This window comes from Vombatus ursinus, unplaced genomic scaffold (assembly GCF_900497805.2).
Source record: "Vombatus ursinus unplaced genomic scaffold, bare-nosed wombat genome assembly UNPS02006779.1, whole genome shotgun sequence".
Taxonomy (NCBI): domain Eukaryota; kingdom Metazoa; phylum Chordata; class Mammalia; order Diprotodontia; family Vombatidae; genus Vombatus; species Vombatus ursinus.
In genome coordinates, this window is record NW_020946557.1 from 258,076 (window position 1) to 279,477 (window position 21,402).

At 34.4% G+C, this 21,402-nt stretch overlaps 1 protein-coding gene across 3 annotated transcripts in view; it reads right to left on the bottom strand.

Annotated features, from left to right (window-relative positions):
• The window catches only part of REV3L (REV3 like, DNA directed polymerase zeta catalytic subunit), a 250,866-nt gene that overhangs the window by 108,362 nt on the left and 121,102 nt on the right, over window positions 1-21,402 (bottom strand). For all 3 annotated transcript variants that reach the window (XM_027848601.1, XM_027848602.1, XM_027848603.1), the window contains exons 5-11: window positions 20,501-20,597; window positions 11,825-11,919; window positions 10,273-10,377; window positions 8,979-9,063; window positions 8,742-8,890; window positions 7,955-8,083; window positions 3,685-3,922 (exon numbers count right to left, since the gene is read on the bottom strand). In XM_027848601.1, the coding sequence (XP_027704402.1) occupies window positions 3,685-3,922; window positions 7,955-8,083; window positions 8,742-8,890; window positions 8,979-9,063; window positions 10,273-10,377; window positions 11,825-11,919; window positions 20,501-20,597 (898 nt within the window). The remainder of the gene's footprint in view (window positions 1-3,684; window positions 3,923-7,954; window positions 8,084-8,741; window positions 8,891-8,978; window positions 9,064-10,272; window positions 10,378-11,824; window positions 11,920-20,500; window positions 20,598-21,402) is intronic.

Sequence of the window (21,402 nt, forward strand, 5' to 3'; positions counted from 1 at the left end):
CCTACAAGGTTAAATTTCCCTCCTGTTTTAAGATCTCTATTTTATCTTGCTATTAGTCATACTTTGCGTAATTGTGTATAGATACAGATTCTCATTAGTCAATTGAAACTACTCTCTAAAGTTTTCAATGACCTCTTAATTGTCAAATATGTCTTTTCCCAATTCTCATTCTTTTGGAAATCTCTGTAGCATTTGACACTGTTAATAATGCTTCCTCTCTGTGTTTCAATGATATTGCTCTCTTGTGGGTTTTCTACTTGTCTTACTGTTCCTTCTCAGTCTTCTCTGCTGTCTCATCATCCGTAGCACACTCCCTAACTGTGAGTGAACCTCAGAGCTTTAGTGTAGACCTGCTTTTCTTTCTCTATACTAATTCTGACTATATGCTTTTGTGACCTCATGGTCTCACGAGAGTTTAATTATCATCTCTATGCTACTAACTCCCAGATTGATATATCCAACCCTAGTCTCTCTCCTGAGAGCCAGTCTCATATCACCAGCTGTCTATTTGACATTTCAAACTGTATGTTACATAGGCATTTCAAACTCAATAGGCCCCCAAAAGAATATACTATCTTTGTTCCAAAATTCACTCCTCTCCCAAACTTCCCTATTTCTTTCAAGGGCATCTCTATTCTTCTAGGTGCCTATATATGCAACCTCAGTGTCATCAGTGATACTTCATTCTCTCTGACCCTACATTTCCAGACAACTGCCAACTCTTGCCTTTATCTCCATGTTAACTCTCAAATCTATCTCCTGACACAGTTACCATCCTGGTTCAGGCCCCTATCACCTTTTGCTTGGACTACTACCATAGCCTCCTAATTAGTCTCCCTGACTCAAATCTCTCCTCACTAATCTAGTTTCTACATAGGACACCAAAGTGATTTTCCTAAAGTACAGATCTGACCATGTGACTTCCCTACTCAATCAACTCCAGCATTATTTCTAGGATTAAATATAAATTCCTGTTTGGTACTTTTTATAGCTCTTCACAATCTGGCTCTGTCCTAGCTTTCCAGGCTCATTAAACATTATACCACTTCACAAATACTACGGTTCAACCAAATTAGCCTTCTTACTGTTCCTCATAAAGACTGCTCCATTTTCTTTCTTCATGCCTTTGCATTGGCCCCATGCCTGAAATGTACACCCTCCTTACCTCTGGCTCTTAGAATCCCTATATGTCTATAATGTAATGAAAAAATCATTTATTTCAATCTCCCAATCAATTTAGTTATCATCTCTAGGGCTTTAGATGGCTGTAAAAACCTCAAACAGCCAGCAATTTGATATGGCTGTCACAAAAGGTAACACAGTCTCAGGCTGTACTAACAGTATAATGTTCAAAACAAAGGAAGTAGTAGTTCCATTATACTTTGCACTGGTCTCACCACATATGGAATACTGTATTTAGCTCAGAGAGTTAACTTTTGGTTAACTCATTTTTGGTGGGGCATTGGCAGTCTGGATTACACGTAAGAAAAAGTGATCAGAATTGTTCTAGAAACCATATAAGGAATAGCTGAAAAAAACAAAAAAAAACTAGGGATAGTTAGCATGGGAAAATTTCAGAGGGGAATGACTTTTTTTGGGATCAAATTATTTCATATAGCTAAAATGGGCAGAACTTGGGTGATGCAGTATGACTATGAGTCATACAACACCATAGTCTCTGAAAAATTAAAACTAAGAGTCACCCAAGGAGTAACTGAAAGTCGCATGTTGGGTGTACACAGACTGTAACAAGTTAACCAATTTAGAATTGAACAAGAGAAGTGGTGTAAAGGATGTTATCAGAAAGATATATGCCTCGTAATGGGGACAAAGGAAGAGTTAACTGATGCACACAGCTCACATACTCCTTAAGATGGAATGTATGCAAAAGAGACCTTGGCTTAATGAGGAAGAACTTCTTAACAGGTGAGAAGCAGCATGGTGACAGAGAGCTGGCCTTGGGGCCAGTATACCCTGGGCTCAATTTCTGCCTCTGACACATACTGGCTGTATGTCAGCGGGCAAGTCACTTAACTTTTTGGTGCTCTAGGCAACTCTCGAAGAATATAAATTGCTGGGGAAATGCTAACTTACAATGGTAGAGGAAATTCCTCATTAGGAGCTTCCTATGCCCATGAAATCACAGGGATAGACGCTATCCATAGGCTTAACAATTACAAGTTGCCTGAAAATGGAATGGTATGCCTTGTGACTTCATAGACCTCCAGTGGGTTGGACTTTGAAAACTGACAGTCTGTTCATAGGCAAATGATCAAATACTATGACAGCCAAACATATTAAATACATGCAAGTGAAACAGGAATGTTCTGAAAAATCAACCAAGTTTCACCCCAACTCCCTAATAATAAGAATATGCAGGAAAAAGTAAACACAAAAATAATTTTTTTGGGAGGGTGCCTAACTGGTTCCTTAGTGACAGTGTCCATCACAACTTATCTAGTTCTTATGGAGAGTTTTATGGTTTTAATGCCAGCTCAACATTATCTTCTTCATTTACTCTATTTGAGCAGGAGACCCCAAACACATAAAATACTGTTTTCTAATTTTATCCCTGGCTTTATTTTCACTTGATTGGCATTGTGTTATATTGCTCAGAGACTTAGTTCCCTGACCTTTGAAAATATAATTTTACCTACTTTAGAGAGAACTAGTCTCTCATTTCCTGATAAATCTGACAACCTCCTGTTGAGTATCACAATGTCCTTTTTTGAAAACCTCCTGACTCACTAAAACTAAAAAGTGATACTAGTAGGTTTACAAGATTTATTTGTTTTTAATAAATTAAAAATCTGTCTATGAATTTATGAAGATTCCTGCCTCATCCTAATCTGTTTTTGAAAGCAGATAAACCCTAATGATTTACTCAACATCCATCAAAACCCATGAGCTCCTAAGTAACACAATTTCTGTACATATTTGCAAATGATGCACTTTTACTTTTAAAATGCATTCCATTTTCTTCCCAATACCTCAGAGTGGCAGGTATAATGAGAGAGACACAATCAGATTTGTATGATAAAGGTTAGGAAAATGCCAAAGTATAGGGGAAAATGAGGTTCATGCTGGTGGACTGGGTGATGAGAGAGAAAAAAAAAGCAGAAAAAACCATGCAAGAAGAAGAAAAAGCAAACAAACTGAAAACATGTAAGAGAAAGTAGACTACAAAACCTACTGCCTGGCAGAAACCGAAAAGAACACTAAAACAACCCATCCATTAGATAAACTGACTAGATGACATAGCCAAAAACTGCTAGACTGATAGTTTCTTCAGTTTTAAAACAGTGGTTTGGGCACTATTGTCAACAGAACAGTCTCTGCTGTCTTCATATTTCTATGCCAAGGAAGAATGATAATAACTAAATTTATATAGCAATTAAAATTTGCAAAACACTTCACATGTTACCTTACTGGACCTTCACAATAATCTGAAAGGTAGATGAATGAGATATATGTACTACAAGTATATGTACTAGACCAACAGCATATGCCTGATATCATGAAGAGTGAAGGTCATATGAAGGAGGAAAATTGTTCAGAAAGAGGTCTGAAGAAAGAGAGGGCACATTAGAGTCAATGGAAGAAATAATTTGTGGTCAAAAAAAATAATTTTGAGAAAACAAAGTTAATACATAACATGACTGAAATAACAAAAAAGCAAATTACCTTTTTTCGGCACTATGCTCTTCAACATTGCTGTCCCACCTTTGGGACATCAGCAAACTAAGCTCCATTTCTTCTTTTTCTATTTGTGGTTCATTTTCTTCATCATCACTGTTCGGGGGATTTCTAGAGCTTCCAAAGGAAGGATGTAAAGATGAAATGCCATGTCTTTTCCCATGATATCCATCACTCTCTAAACCAGCCAGAAGATGTACCAAAGACTCATCAGGACTGCTGTCCACTATAAAATAAAAAATAAGTGAATCTGCATTACAGTAGTTTTTATTTTCCATACAGTTCTACATTTTAAAACTTTAGTAAACTTAGAACTAGAAAAAATATGTAAAAAAGGTTTATCTTTGAAAAATGTGGGGGAACCATGAATGAAGTTGAAAGAGGTTAAAAGGAGAAGACTAGTAGTTTTCAAAACACACAGCCATTTATCCAGGAAATGCTGCTTAGTGTACCGGCAGTGGCATGTGACCATTTTGCTCTGAAGCAGTTTTAAATTTCATATTCCTAGGGTCATTCCACGCCTCAGCACTGAGACGAATGAAAAGCCTGAGAGGGTTTCTGGGTAATTAATAATCAATTTATTAATTAGGCTAGCAAATAATCAATAAATTAATGGTCAGTGGTTTCTCTTGATAACCAAAGACAAAACCATGGAGATACCTGAATGCTTACATATCTTTGGAAAAAGAAGTGCCCTTGACAGATAAAAATCAACCCTGATTGGTGAACAATTAAGTGAGGGGATGGGCATATGAATGAGCAGGTGGGCCAAAGTCTTCAGCTACTCCTACTGAGAATGGGACTAGATCATGAGACTCAGCTGCCTCCAGCAATCTGGACAAAGGAATCCATCTCTACCCAGACCACTCTGGTTGGTTTTCTCCTTTGTAAGCTATGTCACCCTAAATTCTAATGAAGTGTTCCAAGGACGGAGGCTCATTTCCTAAAAAGAATTCACCTAGATTAGATTCTGTTTGTAAGGTCTAGGTGGATGGAGTCCTGGCCAAAATCACAGAACATGTACCCTGAGGATTTGGGCAATCTCATCTAACAGCAATATCCTTCAGAGACTGACTGACTGACTGGCCTACAGGGACTGTTCCCTGAATAAGGAAATAAAAGGAAAAACCTCTATCCTAATATAATAATTGGTTATTAATATGATAGAAAAATAATCATTTCTCTCAGCACCTAAAATATTTATTCCAACTTACAACCTCATCAAAAAATTAAGACTCAGGTGTAATAAAATACTCGTAAAAGAGAACTACCGCATTATAAAAATTAGAAAGTACCCAAAAATTCATTATCGAATCTTTTTCCTTAAGACTCAAAAGTTCCCCAGTGAAATAAGGAACACAACATAACTAAGTAACTATGTAGAGAAAATAAAAACATTACACATATGGTGCTGACTGCATGTAACACTTCATATGTAATGAATTGGTTGTACTGCTTTCATTACAAATTTTATTTCTTCTGATGGAAAGAAATAGGATCAATGGGTAGAAACTACAAGGAGAAGATTTCAGTAACAGCTTTCCAACAATCTTCAGTTGTGCTGAGGGAGTGAAAGACTAGATAGCTTTGTGGCCCCTTCAAGGGCTTCTGCTCCTCATAAAATGATACACAGGCATCTTAGTAGGTGTTCAAGTATACCATTAAATGTAAATTATAAAGCAAAGACTGAAAGAAAAAAGAATTTTCTACCTTTACTGCTTTTAAATCTGCCAAATACATAACATTTAACAATAACAGAAGTTTCTATTAACAGAGTAAAGGGTTCAGTTTGGTAGATAAATCAAGAGTAAGGTGAAGCAATTAAATGTTTAGAATTTCAAGTTAATTACTTGAAGGCTTCTACCCCAATCAATCGATCTTAGAATTTGTGGCTTCTTTCAAATCTCAGCTCAAATACTACCTCTCAAATGATATAATATTTGTAAAGCACTTAGCAAAGTTCTTGGCATGTAGTAGGCACTTAGTGCATATCCCTTTTCTCTCTTCCTCCCTCATATATGAGGGCTTTCCTGATCCCTCCTGCCAACTACTACTGCCTTTCTTCCTACTCTCCTGAATTATTCCTTATATTTACTCTGTAAATGCTTATATGTACATACATTGCTTACCCCAAAAGAATATAATCTCTTTGAGGGAAGGGACTGTTTCATTTTTTGTCTTTTTATCCCCAGCATCTAGTACAGTAACTGGCACATAACAGGTGCTTACTAAATACTTGCTGACTGACTGCTGCTTTAAATGAGTAATCTTGTCCAAAGAGAAAAGAGTAGACATATTGCTAGAGTTTCTGAATCATGTAATTACTGGCATTCCCACTACAAAATCAGAGGAAAGAAGGAAACTGCATCTAAATGGAAGATGGCTCATAGTTACTGTTTGATTAGAATACTTTTACACAGTTGTCACAAGAAGTTAGCTCAGAAGGTGTCTTAGTCAGTGGACATCTGATTTATTTGCCAAAGAGATAGAGATGGCAAATCAAGGCATTATCAGCTTAGAATATACCTAATTGAATAAATACACATTTGATAGTGCTTTACAATATATTTTCACATAAATGATCTTGTTTGGTTTCTATAATAACTATATGAGACAGGAAGGGAAGAAATTATTATCCTCATTTTACAGATAGAGAATCACAGAATTTCAGAGTTGCAAGGGTTCTTAGTGGCTAGTTCAACTCTTATTGAAAAAATATCCCTACCAAAACATATACACCAAGTGGTCACCTGAGAGGTAGCCCACTGCCTCCCAAGGCAGTCCATTTTAATTTTGGAGGCTCTTATTATTAGGAAGTTTTCCTTATGTCTAGCATAAATTTGCCCCTTTACAACTTGCACCCTTTGCTCCTAGTTCTGCCCTTTGGAGCCAAACAACATAAGTTTAATTGAACTTGAGGCATTTTACCATTCTGGCTGCCCACTTCTGGATTCTCCAGCTTAAAAGTGTACTTGCAAAAATATGATGCCCAGAATTCAACACAATGCTCCAGGTGTGATCTAACAGGGCAGAGTAGAGCAGGACCATCAATCAATTAAATACTCACTAAGAGCTTCTTTGGTGTCAGGCATTTTGCTAATTACTGGCTATCACAAAGAAAGTCAAAAACAGTTCCTTTCCTCAAGGTACTGCAGCTATGTGCTGCAGTGGATAGAGTGCTAGGCCTGGAGTCAGGAAGATCTGAGTTAAAATCCAGTTTGAGACACTTATCAGCTGTGTGATCCTGAGCAAGTCATTTAACTGCTTTATGTCTCAGTTTCCCCATCTGTAAAATGGGAATAATTATATACCTACCCCTTGGAGCTGTGAGGATCTAAAGTAAAGTACTTAGCACAGTGCCTGGCACATAGTAATGCTTAATAAATGCTCATTCCTTTTCTTTCTCTCTCTATTTACATAATAATAGGAATAAATCAGTACATACAAAATATATACAGAGTAGATGGAAGGTAACTTTAAAAGGAAAATCTTGAAAAGCTAGGGGCACCTAGATTATTGCCAGGCCTCAATGTTTATGTTGTTCACTCGTGTCTGACTCTTCATGACCCCATGGGCCATAGCACTCCAATACTCTCCATGGGGTTTTCCTGGCAAAGATACTGGAGTGGTCTGCTATTTCCTTCTCCAGTGGATTAAGGCAAACAGAGATTAAGTGACTTACCTAGGGTCACAATGCTAGTGTCAGACGCCACATGTCAATTCAGGTCTTCCTGACTCCAAGTCCAGTGCTCTACCCACTAAGCCATCTAGCTGCCAGAAGCTATTCCTCTCCTAATGCTGTGTAAAATCACAATGGATTTCTTGCCTGCCACAGGATTTTGTTGATTCCTACTGATTGACCTTGCAGTCTACTAACAGCCTCATCTTTTTTTCAAACTGCTTTCTAATCATCACAAGTACAAGATTGTAGACAAGAGATGATCACATACCACTATTTTACATGTACATACTACTTCACATATTTCAAAGCCCTTTACAAACAGTAAATCATTTGAAGCTAATACCAAATCTGTGAAATAGGCAAACTGAGTCTTAGCAAATTAAGTCCAAAGTACCAGTGCAAGAACAATAGGCTGATTCCTGATTACCAATATTTAGTGTGGTGCTCTTTCAACTGTATTATGCAAGCCTCTTCAGGCTAACTTTGTCTAAACACAAAACAATTCACCAAAAACACTGTTTACATAAATCTAAAAACTGGAATATAGAATGCTTATTGGGGTATTAAATTACTTACTGAAAATTGGAGACCGACTCAGTCTTTGAGACAGAGACTGGAAAGTCTGACTTGTTTCCATGAGGTTCAAAATTGCTTCTTCATTAATAAGTGCTTCTTCTTCTTTATGAATATTCTTTCTTAAGTATGCTTAAGATATAAACAAGGCCAGCATTTAATTATGGTATCCTCTGAAATTTAAACTTTCAGAATTGTAAAAAATCATCTGGTGAACATTTAAACAGATTTTATCCAATAAAACCTTAAAATTCTACAATCCGCACAAAGTTACAATTGAGGTCAATCATTCCTGTTTTGAAGGTAAATTTTTATTTATGATGTCTGATACTATAACATATAATCTCACAAAAGTCCTTAAGTTCTAGACGTTTTCAATTCAAGATTTTAAAGTGCTCTATAACAACACTCTCATACCATTTTAATGAGGGCCTATGGTAAAAACAGTACATTAAGGCTCAGGCAGATAGGAGAAAAAATTCATTCCATTTTATATTGTAGCAAAGAGGTGAATACAGCACACAATAAGAGGAGAAAGAGACTGTTTGTTGATGGCAATATCAAACGACAAACAAGATTAATAATGGCCATATGTGGGCTACTTAGAAATGTACATACTTCTTACTCTCTCCATATACCCTACCAGTCTGAAACCTAATTTCTAAAGTTAAAATAAACAACATTAATAAATGTCTTCCAACACTTAAAAACAAATAATTAAATGAAATAGATGGCATGACTGCTCTAATGAAGACTGTATAATCCAAGGTGATGTTACTAAAAAGCTTACCTTTGTTCAGCTCTTTGTCTTGATGGACTTCTACCATATTGGCTGGTGAACAGGGAACAGCTTCAGTAGACAGAACTTCAGAATGTAAAGTTAACTCAGCAGAGAACTCCTGGGATCCATTACTATAATCCACAGATCCTGATAATGTTCTGCTTAATTAAAACACATCCTTTAAAACTAACTAGATTACCAAGGGAGAAAGGTCAGTTCAATGAACTGTATTAAATGACTACTTACACAGAGAAATCATTCTGCTTAAGAACTTCCTGAAGTCTCTTCTGAAACATTTTTTCACTCTCTGTTGCTGGAATGAATCCACGATCTTTAAATTTAAAAAGTGCATTCAAAAAAGGAAGAGGACCTTTTTAGGCAAATAGTAAATGAATAAAATATTTTGAAGCAACACTAAGCTTACTTCCTCAAGGAACTTTTAAAAGTGATAGTAACTTACCAACTTTTGTGAAACACCTTTATCTAAAAGCTGTTCTCTTATAATGTCAAACAAAATTAAAATGGTTACCCATGTTATGATGTTGGGCACTTGAAGTCAGTTCAAGATTAAATTCCATAATTATAACCTGCATTTAGAGTAGAAAAAGAACATTTCCCTTAACCTACCAATGTATTATGTTCCTGAATGCAATGGGGGATTCTAGTTTGCTTATTTGCTTGATAAACAACATTATTATTTTAAACTTTATATAAGAGGCACTCAAATATAATAAAAATAATTTTAATGTGTTAAATATAAAAATGAACTTCAGTATAGATATTTTTAACTTCAAAATTTTCTGAGAGCCAAAAGAAATAATCTGAATGAAAAAGTACCCAAAATAAATCAATTTGGGGGTAATACTTAATCGCCAAGCCTTCCATAGTTTAGTGAATTATAACCAGTGTTTCCAAAAGTGTGTTTCACAGTCTCCATCTGGGGAGACAAGAGGATCAGAAGAATTAATAAATGAGGAAACAGCTTGGATTATAGTGGGATAACAGGACAAAGTACAGAAAAGCAAAAACTGAGACTACAGAACTAGGAACATTAATCACTAATAAGCACAAATGGGAAAACAGTAAGATCTTATAGATTCTGTAAAAGTGAAGAAATACTGACAAGTGGATATCAACAGAGGGGAAAATTTACATGAAAATTGAAAGGAGACGTGTGAAATTCATTATGATATGAACAATAAGAACAATTTACAAATATAGAATTTAAAGGTTTGCACAGTGCATTAAGCACAACTACTCCGTGAGATTAAGACTGTACAAATATTACTACCCCATTTTACTGAAGAGGAGAGTAAGGCTATGAGAGGCTAAGTGACCTGTCCATGACTACACAACCAGTAACTATCTAAGGTGGTATTTGGATCCAGGTTTTCTGACTCCAAGTCTTATGTTCTTTCCATTACATCATATTGCTTCTGACAAGTTGTTTGGGGAGTTAATAATTTAGACTATATACAATGTTAAGTTTTTTTTTAAACATTTAATAAAAAACAAGTAGCAGTGTGCTGTCAGTTGATACCTTGTGATTCAGGCTGGCTAATTTGAGAGGATTCATTTCTGTTTCTCCGGCGTTGCTTTTCATCTTCCCATATGGCTTGTAAACCAGGGTTCCCATCAATATGAGCTACAAGTTAAAACAAATATTTCAAAGTAAAGTAGTGAGAAAACTTTTATTCAATAATGGATATTTTATTGCTCTTTCCCCTGCCCAACAACTTAACCTTGAATTACTTAGTTTGTGTACTGTAAGAAACTTGCAAATAGTTTCCAGAAACAAACCTAAGATGTCCTTAGCCCATTCTGTATTTGACAATGTCTCTCCTTCGTATTCTTGATTATTCTTGCTTCTTGTCCTGCTTCCCAAATCACTAGCCTAAGAAAACTCAAACATTTAACTGGACAAAAATACTTAGGAATCCTCCACAGACTTACACGAAAACTGAACAAAGGAATAAAAAGGAAAAGTAGAATAAAGTGCATTAACCTTCCTCTAGATCCACTACCTGATTGATTTTCAGCCTATGGCAAATGTAATACAGCTATGTGTTCAATAACCAGTGAATGACTAGCTACCAGATATACAGGAATAATATGAATAACAGTCTCCTCAAGTATTTTTTAGTAATGAATTTTTCCAGTGCTCTTTACTGGATCTAAAATTAATTACTGAAACTACCTAATTTCCCACAAACTTTTTTAATTTGGCCATGCAACTCATGTCTTCTTTCAATGCGTCATTATGGTATGGAGTTAACCTGGGTTCTCCTCTGTTTTGCACTTAACGCCCTTCACAACCTGACTCTACCCAAGTCCAACCTGATTACATACTGTCCTGCTTCACATTCTCTATGGTACAGACATATAAGCTTACTTACTCTTCCTTATCTATGACACTCCATCTCCTTTTCCTGCACCTTTCCTGAATCTGTGCTCCATGCCTACAATGTACTCACTTTTCACCTTGGTGTCTTAGGATTGTTTTACGTATTTTTTTACATATTTGTATGTATATATGTGTATATATATGTGTATATATATATATATATACACGTAACAGAGTGTGTGTGTGTGTGTGTGTGTGTGTGTGTGTGTACGTATCTTTTGAATATTCTTGTATGTGCATGTTGACTCCCCTGAAAGAATGTATGCTTCTTGAGGGCAGGGACTATTCCTTTCTATGATCTTTGTATTTCCATAACCTAGTAAAATGCATTTGCTACTTGACTGAATTGTTCCTTGCAGGCTGCACTAGTGGGAAAAAAAAGCTTCTACCCCAAGAGGGAAATGTTTCAAGCATGGGCTTTATAGTGGGCTATATCATGTTATCTAAGAACCAGCCTAAGTTCAGAGACAATCATCATCAGAAGGTCAGCCACCAGGCGATTATCATTTTTGACTATAGTAATTTAATAAAGAAGGTTTTCAAAGGTATTAGAGTAGTTTCAATCTATACTAGTAGAAGGAGTCTCCAAACCAATTAAATTATGGATTCTTCAGGTTTTTCTGAGATATTAGAACATAAGTTCTGGCGTTTTAGAAAAGGCATGAAATAAAAATGTATACACATATACCTTCAATCTCCAGACGATTTAAAATATCAGCAGCTACAGCATCCACTTCTAATTCACAGGTACTTTGTGGTTCAACACCTTCCAGAATTAAAGAACTGTAATGAAATGAAATTACAACAGAATTTTTATATGCATAAAATATTTTCACTCATTTTGATTCATATTTGGAGTGACGATCAGAAAATCACTATAGAAAAATTATTATATTAGTTAAGTTCACAAGTAATTATAGAGCTGGTATATGGTTTGTGTAATTTTAAATGAAATAAATTGGGAGATAAAATATTACTAAATATTAGTATCTAAGATTATTATTTAAAATGCACAATATATACAATATACAGCTCAGCTGAATAGTTTATAGATAGATGGATATAAAATTTTTAAAAAAATTTTTAAGCAAGAATATTCCACAGAATAGGACAGAAGGAGTAACTGGGAAGCTCTAGAAGTCCCTTATTCCAGATAAATGGAGCCAAACAGTATGGGTACATTTCACCTACAATACTTGGTAAGAGATATAAGAAGACTTCTAAAAAGAGATAAAAGAGAGAACATTAAATCTGGGAGCAAAACTAACCAGAGTAGTGATATTGAGGGGAAAGCAAAGAAAGAAAAGGATGGCAAGTAATGCTAACCTTCTTCCCTCTCCACAACCATTACTTTAACTAAAGTTTGTTTAAAAAATGTGAATAAACTACAACATGGAAAAATCACACTGAATGCTTCACAAGGGAGTCAGAAACCATGAAAAACAACAAAATGAAAACATTTTAGCTTTATGAAAATTACACTGTACCACTTCACGCAAGAGTATTCTCTTCAGTAATCAAAGAGATCAGGAAGTTATCAAAGTTGTTATTGGGCTGGATGAACAGACATTGGGCCCTCATAAATCTAGACTCTTCACAAACTGACACAAATATGAAAAGGTATTATCTACAAACTTGGCATTTTCATATACTAAGCATCCTGAGGATAAAGAAAGACTAGGATATATAGTCACTTGGAAGTGTAAATGATGGCAACATACAAACATTTCATGAACACTTATTCAACCACTGTCTTAAGAAAAGAATATTAGCAAACTCATTTTCAGAAGGCTATCTTGAAGTAAATCAATTTGAGAGGACAGAATTTCATATTGTAATCATGTTTGATTCTATTGCTGTTGATGAAGAAAGGAAATAGTAGTCAATGAATCAGAGTAGCCTATCCCTTAACTCTTTTTTGAAAATGTACATGAGAGATGGAGCGCCATCATTATAAAAAAAAAAAAAAGCTGAGAAGATCTCAATTTAATAGCTCATATGAAATTTGGTACCTTTAACATTGCTGCATTCCTTAGTAACATAATATAGTGCCACCATGGGCTCTGCCAAAATCTTTGTGTACACCTGAAGCCAAAACCTTGTGGCTGATGATGCATACTATCGCTGGAGCCATACCGATAACTGTGTTGATCAAGTGTTTTATGGTATCATTGTCTAAGTTGGTTCAAATGAAGAAATGACAATGAATAAATGAAAAATGAAAAACTAGTTTATCACAAATATAGAAATATGTATATTAAATTGGAATGATTCTAGGGAAAAGATCAATTTCAGGCTTGAAGAAAATTAAAGGAGAGAATTCTCAGCTCTTAAAATTATATCAGGACTATAGGATCAAGATCATAAGATCACAGATCTCAGGCTGGAGGGGACTCGAGGGATCATCTAATCCAATACCTTAATTTTACTCATGTGGAAAATGAGGTCTAGAGAGTTTAAGTGACTTGTCCAAGGTTACATAAGGATAAGTATCAAAGGCAAGACTGAATCTATTATAATACACAGACTAATAATGAATGTTGTAGAAAAAATACTTAATCTCAGCATGCAACTTACTCATTGGCTTTTAAACTGAAGAAGTGATGTAGGCTCCATATTTTACAAAAAAAAAAAAGTATTCCTAAATAGTTTTAGTCTAAGGTTGAAGACAGTCTTAGCAACTTAACTGCCTAAGCTAAAATATAGGGGTTGATTTTAGTATAAAGAGCTCCCTCATTCTAACATCTCTCTTCCTCTCTCTCACTAGCCCTTTCTTGATGTTGACAATTTAATTATAAAAGAAGACTTGGGAGGTAGAGATAGGGAGGTATTTAGGAAGAGATCCTTTCAAAAGGAAAGATACTCCTAGAAGGGCTATACTGTATTGTGAATTTATGTGGTATGGTAGAAAGAGTTCTGGAAAAGGAATTAGAAAACTTGGGTTTGAGTCCTAGCTGTCACTTATATGCCATGTAACCTTGGAGAAGCTAAATTTCAGTTTCCTCATTTGGAAAAATATCATCATACACTGCCCTGCTTTCTTCAAAGTTTGTTGTAAGGCTCATAATATAATGTATGTGAAAGCATTATAACGCATTTAGATTATTATTATTGTTTTCAAATTTATAACTACCTGAGAGCAGCTCTTTATAAAATTAAGACACATCAAGGGTATACACTTTGCTGAAGTAAAGCAAGAAAACTTAAAGTACCTCTGCCAATCTGTCTTTGTCAAATATGAGATCATTTTATTTTTATTTATTTTTACTTTTTATTGAGAGTTTTTATTTAATATTTTATTTTTTCCCAATTACATGTAAAAACAATTTTAACATACATTTTAAAAAAATTTTGAATTTCAAATTCTCTCCTCCCCACCTTTCCCCCCTACATTGAGAAGACAATTTGATATCAGTTATCCTTGTGCAGTCATGCAAAACATATTTCTATTTTAGTTATGCTGTGAAAGAAAACACAGACACACCCCCCAAAACAAACAAACAAACAAACAAACAAGAAAAATAAAGAAAGTTTTAAAAAGTATACTGATATATGCATTCAGACTCCATCAGTTCTTCCCCTGGAAGTGGATAGTATTTTTCATCGTAAGTCTTTTGGAATTGTCTTAGATCATTACATTACTGAGAATAGCTAAGTCATTCACAGTTGATCATTGTACAATATTGCTGTTGCTATGTACAATGTTCTCCTGGTTCTACTCATTTTACTTTACATCAGTTCATGTAAGTCTTTCCAGGTTTTTTTTTTGAGAGCATTCTACTTGTCATTTCTTATAGTACAATGGTATTATATCACAATCATATACAACAACTAACAAACTATTCCCCACTTGATGGGCATTTGCTTCATTTCCAATTCTACACCACCACAAAAAGAGCTACTATAAATATATATATATAAATATATACATACACACACACACACACACACATTTTTGTAGATGTAGGTCCTTTTCCTTTTTATTTTTTATCTCTTTGGGATACAGACCTAGTTGCAGTATTCCTAGGTCAAAGCTACCGTAGGCATGGTTTTATAGTCCTTTGGACATTGTTTCAAATTACTCTCCAGAATGGTTGAATCAGTTCACAACTCCACTAATAATGCATTAATGTCTCAATTTTCCACATCTCCTCCAACATTTGTTATTTTCCTTTTCTGTCATGTTAGCCAATCTGAGAGACATGGGATGGTAAGATGAGGTCATTTTACCAAGGAATAAGAGATGCCCCAGTGCCACCCTAGTATCCACAAACTAGTAAAAAGAAAAGAATAATGTCTCTAATAGAAAGATTATTTTTGGAGAATTTTATGGAAAGACAATGACAAGAATCACAAAAGATGAGAAGGCACAGATGGCTTACAACTTGGGTAGATGAGTTACAACTGAGGCAGAGTATATAATGTCAAGGGAATTGGGAGTGCTTAAGGAAGCTGAGAAATAGCATAAAGGCACTTACATGAAATATGGAAGTATACTAAAAACAAATAGCCTACTTCAGAAGCTTTCCTAGAATTACCACCCCCCCAAAAGTAATGCTAGCCAGAGGGATCCAAAAGTAAGCCCATGTTCTGTTTCTGAAGGGTTTGTTCATTTTTGCTCTTCAGCTGAGTCTGGAACAAAAAGCTATTATTTTTCATGTAGGTAATTTTATTCTATGATATCACTTGTTTTGTTGGTCTCCTGATCATGGAGCAAATCTAGAATACAATTAACACTACCACAATTTAAAAAAATATCTAAATAAATACTTTTCTTATACTAACTATATGTCTCATAAAAATTGGTTGTTAATTTATAACATAGTTCCTAGAAAATTTTCAAGTTTATATATCTATAAAAAATCTTTTATTTTTCTAATTATAGATATCAAGTAGGCAAGTTATATTGAAAAAGATTAAGATTTTTTTCCTTCCTTAAAATATCATTGTTTCATTCTCTATAAAATAAAGGGGTTGGATTAAATAGCATTCAAGGTCCCTTTCAGCTAAAAATCTATGATCTTATGATTCTTTTAAAATGGTGTGGCCTTGTATAAATAAAAAAATGAACTTTTAGATGAAGTACATTATTCTTAGTACCTGTTTCTGTTCTTTGAACTTCTTTCCTATTTAGCAAGCCCACACTGCCTATATCAAATAAGAAGAATAACCTTCTGATAGCACCAGTACCACACTGGTATCTACAATATTAAAAGAAAAAAAGGATGGTGTCCAATAATTGGGTATATTATCGAAAATGTATGGGAACATATGGACAAAAATGACAAAGGAGAGAGGGTGGGAATGGATTTTGATACATACCAGTGGAAGGATTACTTACTCATCCCTCATAATAATGAAAAAGGCTTTTGATAGAACATCTGAAAATACTAATTTAAAAAGTTTTTTTAAAATAGTCTCTATTTACAGCCATTTCTGTTACCCTTCAATTTTGGTTGCTCATTAAACACACTCTTTTTCTGAGTAATTTAGACATAGCTTTCCTACTATACTAAAAAAAAAATGAATAGACCATGTATCTGTAAGTACTTATAGATTATGTTTCTATAACCTAACATATTTTAAAAAGTCATTTTAGAGATACAGAATAGTGAAAACTAATGGAATAGATTAAAGAACACAATGAAAGCTGGCTAGTTGGAAACAAATGAATATAATGAAAGGAGACAATAAGTAAAATGAAAAGAGCCCAATAGTAGAAGTAAAAGGGAAAAGGGAATAAGCAGGGTTGGGTGGGTAGACTGTCCAAGAATAACAAAAACCAATGCAATGAGGTTAGAAAGAAAGAGGCAACAGCTATCAAATCAGAAAAAATTGTGGCATATACAAGACAGGATTCAGAAATGAGGTATGAGCAAGGCATTACCATCATTTTCATGATGGTAATGATCTTTGTTCTTCAGGCACAAATTGGAAAGGGACACCAGCACCAGGACACAATATTCATATCATAGACATGTTGGGTAGATGATACAGTTTTCAATTTTCAAGGTGTTTAAGAACCATATTACAAAAACATTAATATCTATGAGAAAATGTTGGCAAGAAAGGCAGTTTTGTACAGCATCACCTATTTTGTTTTTTGATGGTAATGATGTGCAGTCATTTATTTAAGTACAGTAAGATCTTATTAATTTGGGTCAACTAATTTGAAAATAATTAATCACAGAATATCATTTTTGATAACTGAAGTGATACAATCAGAAAATTTTGTATTTATGATACCTTATAATGACTTCCTATGGCAAATTATACTTTTTAATTATTTTATTTGAGATTTCTCAGAAAAGTCTATCTTATTAAATTTTGAAAACCATACACCATAAACATATGTAGCTATTAAGTTTCATGTAAAACTTTTTATAATATGTACTGTTCTCGTTCAGCTATTGTTCAGTTGCTTTTAAGTTATATCCGACTCTTCACGATGCCATTTGGGGTTTTCTTGGCAAAGATACTGGAGTGGTTTGCTACTTCCTTCTCTAGTTAATTTTATAGATGAGGAAACTGAGGCAAACAGGGTGAAGTGACTTGCCCACAGTCACATAGCTAGTAAGTGTGTGAGTCTGGATTTGAACTCCTGTCTTCCTGACTCCCAGCCTGGCACTCTATTCACTGCACCACCTCGCTGTCCTGTTCTTAGAATGCATTGTTCTAAAAGGGAATAAAATGGTCTTCCCTAAAAATGTTATACAATTTAAGACTTTTTCAATAAGATATTCAGGGTTCCTTGTTTTACCTTCATTCCAATTCAGTTAAGGTTCACTGTATTTTCAGAAGGACTAGAATTTAGAAAGAAGCTCAGCTCCAAAAGCCTTCAAAGTATAACCAATACACTTATTAATTTTAAATAGTGATATTGAGACCCTCATATCTCTTAAGTGTCCAAATATAACATTAGGGCAGCTGGCTGACAAGTTTGTTAGAACACCTGGACTTTGAATGAGGAGATATCTGAATTCAAATTCCACCTCTAATTCTTACTAGTTGTGTAACTTTAGACAAATGACATGTTATGAGTCTGTTTCTTCCTCCATAAAAAGGTACTATACCCATAGAACGTACCTTACAAGATTGTTTTAAGGATCAAATGAGTCAGTGTATGCATACATACATATACACACAATACACTGAGTATATATATTATACACAGAAAAAACAGTATCAGACATTTTTATAGCATTTTAAAGGTTAGAAAATCACGTCTATCTATGTATATATAATTGGCTTTCTATCACAGAAATTCATATATGTATAAAACACAAAGTTTATGTGTATGTAAATACAGTTTTATAAAGAGCTACACAAATATCTATTATTTGTTACTGTTGTAAAACGAGATTTTTCTCTACTTAACTTTTAGACATTAAAGGAGAATTTTATAATAAGAAGATATCATTGAGTACTCCAATTCAAATTGTTCTCCTTGGTCAATTAGAAATCTAAAAAAATCAAATGCATACTTTTTAAAGATAACTGCCATTTTACATTTCATAATGCTCTCTCTATCCCATTTGGTCCTAAATTTTTTCCTTATCCACAGAGGGCTAAGAATTGGAAACTGAAATTGAAGGAATGTCCATCAATTGAGAAATGGCTAACCAAGTTGTGGTATATGATTATAACGGAATATTACTGTGCAATAAGATATAACAAGCAGGGTGATTTTAGAAAAACCTGGAAAGACATACATGAACTGATATGTAGCGAAGTGAGCAGAACTAGGAGAACACTGCACATAGTAAGAGAAATACTATCTGATGAACAACTATGAATGACTTAACTATTCTCAGCAATATAATGATCCAAGACAATCACAAAGGACTCATGATGTAAACTGTTATCTCCTCTAAAGAAAGAACTGATGGTGCCTGAATAGGCATATTATTTTTCACTTTCTCTTACTTTTTTTGTTTTGCTTAATTTTATCCCCCCACAAAATAACTCATACAGAAAGGTTTTACATGGTTATACGTGTATAATCTATATCAGATTGCTTACCATCTCAGAGAAGGAGAAGGGGAAGGAAGCATAGAATTTGGAACTCAAAACTTAACAAATGTTAACAATTGTTTACACATATAATTGAGGAAAAATAAAATATTAAAAAAAGATAACTGCCACATTTTTATATATTCTAAGAAGTACTTATTACCATGCTTTCAGTTTACTCAGATGAAGAATAATAACACCTTCCTTTCTTTGAATCTTAGAATTTACTGCACTTGGTGAAAGATAATTTAACTCACTAAAGGGTAGTATCAAATTTATGAATATATTTTTTCACCCCATTTTGTATTCGTTAATAAAAAATCAACCAAACAAAAACAACCTGCTTAGAGAAAGAAGCAGATTAAACACCTGAAATAATGAGAGAGAAGTTAATTGCTTCCCCCTCATCTTTAATGCATAAGCATTGAAAGGCGAGAAAAGCTTATGTGCTGCATGTCATAGACCCTCCACAGTCTGTGCACTGAAAATCCATAAACTGATCATTTAGGAAAACATTATCACTTCTGGACTTGGGAAATCTGAGAATACAGAGTCTATGGTACTGAAAAGTCATTGAAAAAAATTTCTAAATCAATTATACAGTTAAGAAACATCAAATTATATATAACCCAATTTTAAAAAATCACATCATGTGAAGTCACCAATTTTCATATTTGGCTGCTAGGTGGTAAAATGGATAAAGAAAATTGGACTTGGACAACCTGGAAACCAATGAGACCCAACTTTTAATCCTAGCTCAAACATCAGCTGTGTGACTCTAGGTAAGCCACTTAACTGCTCTGAATCTCAATTTCCTCATCTATTAAACAGTGAGGATCAAATGAATTGATATGTGAAAAGCACCTTCCAAACTTTAAATCACACAAATGCTATTAAGCTTATTTTGGTACCTTTACATTTCAACAAAACACCATGTTAATGAATTGCCCATTTACTTTTGAAACAGAATTTTAACAGTCAATTTACAGAAGATGGCTATAGAATGAATACTGGTAATGACTATTTACCAGAATGAACCATATTATTCAGAGAGGGGAGTAGTTTAAGATTTTCAGAACACTATCCCTCCCCCAACTAATTTTCACATAATAATGTAGAAAAAAGGGTTCCTGAATGGAAATTTTTTTTATTTAAGGTAGGTATCTAAGTCTATGATTCAGTTTAACAAATACTAGCTGAGTCCAACTTTTAAAAAATGTTTGCACATGGAAAAACAATAAACTGAAATATTTATATTAAATTCTATAATCCAGTAGGCATTAGTTTTGTCATGACAACTAGGAGAACACAAATTTATAGTTTCTTCTTTACTTTTAAAATATTTGCTAACCTTGGTATTTCATCTTCTTCCCAACGAAACAGAGTACCAGTAAGAGAATTTCCTGGTAACTGATCTTTGTAACATCCAATTCCATGCAATGCATCACCTAGGAGTAGAAAGGAAGAAGAAATAAAAGCATCTTTTCATTTGTACAATGCTTTAAATTAGAATTCAATGCCTTATAGCCTCTATAACAAGCTTTAAAATTACTTAAGCATTACAAATCTATGCCAAAAGACAGAGTTTACAATGTTTTTATACCAAAAAGGAAAGAAAGGATTCATAATATATGTGTGTGGGAGAATAAATGTGCTATGTGGTGCTATATAATCACATTTTAAAAAATACATAAAATGTGTTTTTGTGGTATCTAAATTTCCCAAGAAACTTTTGTCTGTGGCTTTAACTAAGAGACCCATGGAAAGTGGATACCAGATCAAATTTAAAACACAATTTAGCACTCATTCCCCAAAGTGAAAGAGAATACACAATGCATTCCAGATGCAAGAGCAGTGAGTGGAAACCTCTGGTGAATGCAGATGCAGAAGATGAGGAGACTATGTATGTTTGCTCACAAGTTCTAGTCTACCAAAGTGTGATAGCAGGTTATGCTTCAGAAGCTGCCTCTGAAGATTTACTACCTCCCACAAGGTTTCTTTCTGAAGATTAACTCTTTCATTCAAGTGGTTCTCTCAAATTACCAATGATCTCTCATCCATGGTCTCTTCCACTGCTAATCCATCTTGAGAGTTAGAGTTGGCATTAATAACCAGACTGTCTTCACGAAAATCTTCCTTAGCTTCTAGACCACTATATTTTCTCAGAGATCTCGTTTGATGGCATTTCTTCTGTTACTTTTAGAGCATCCTGAGTATCAGTTCTTCCTCTTTTGCTCTTCTGCATTCCTATTT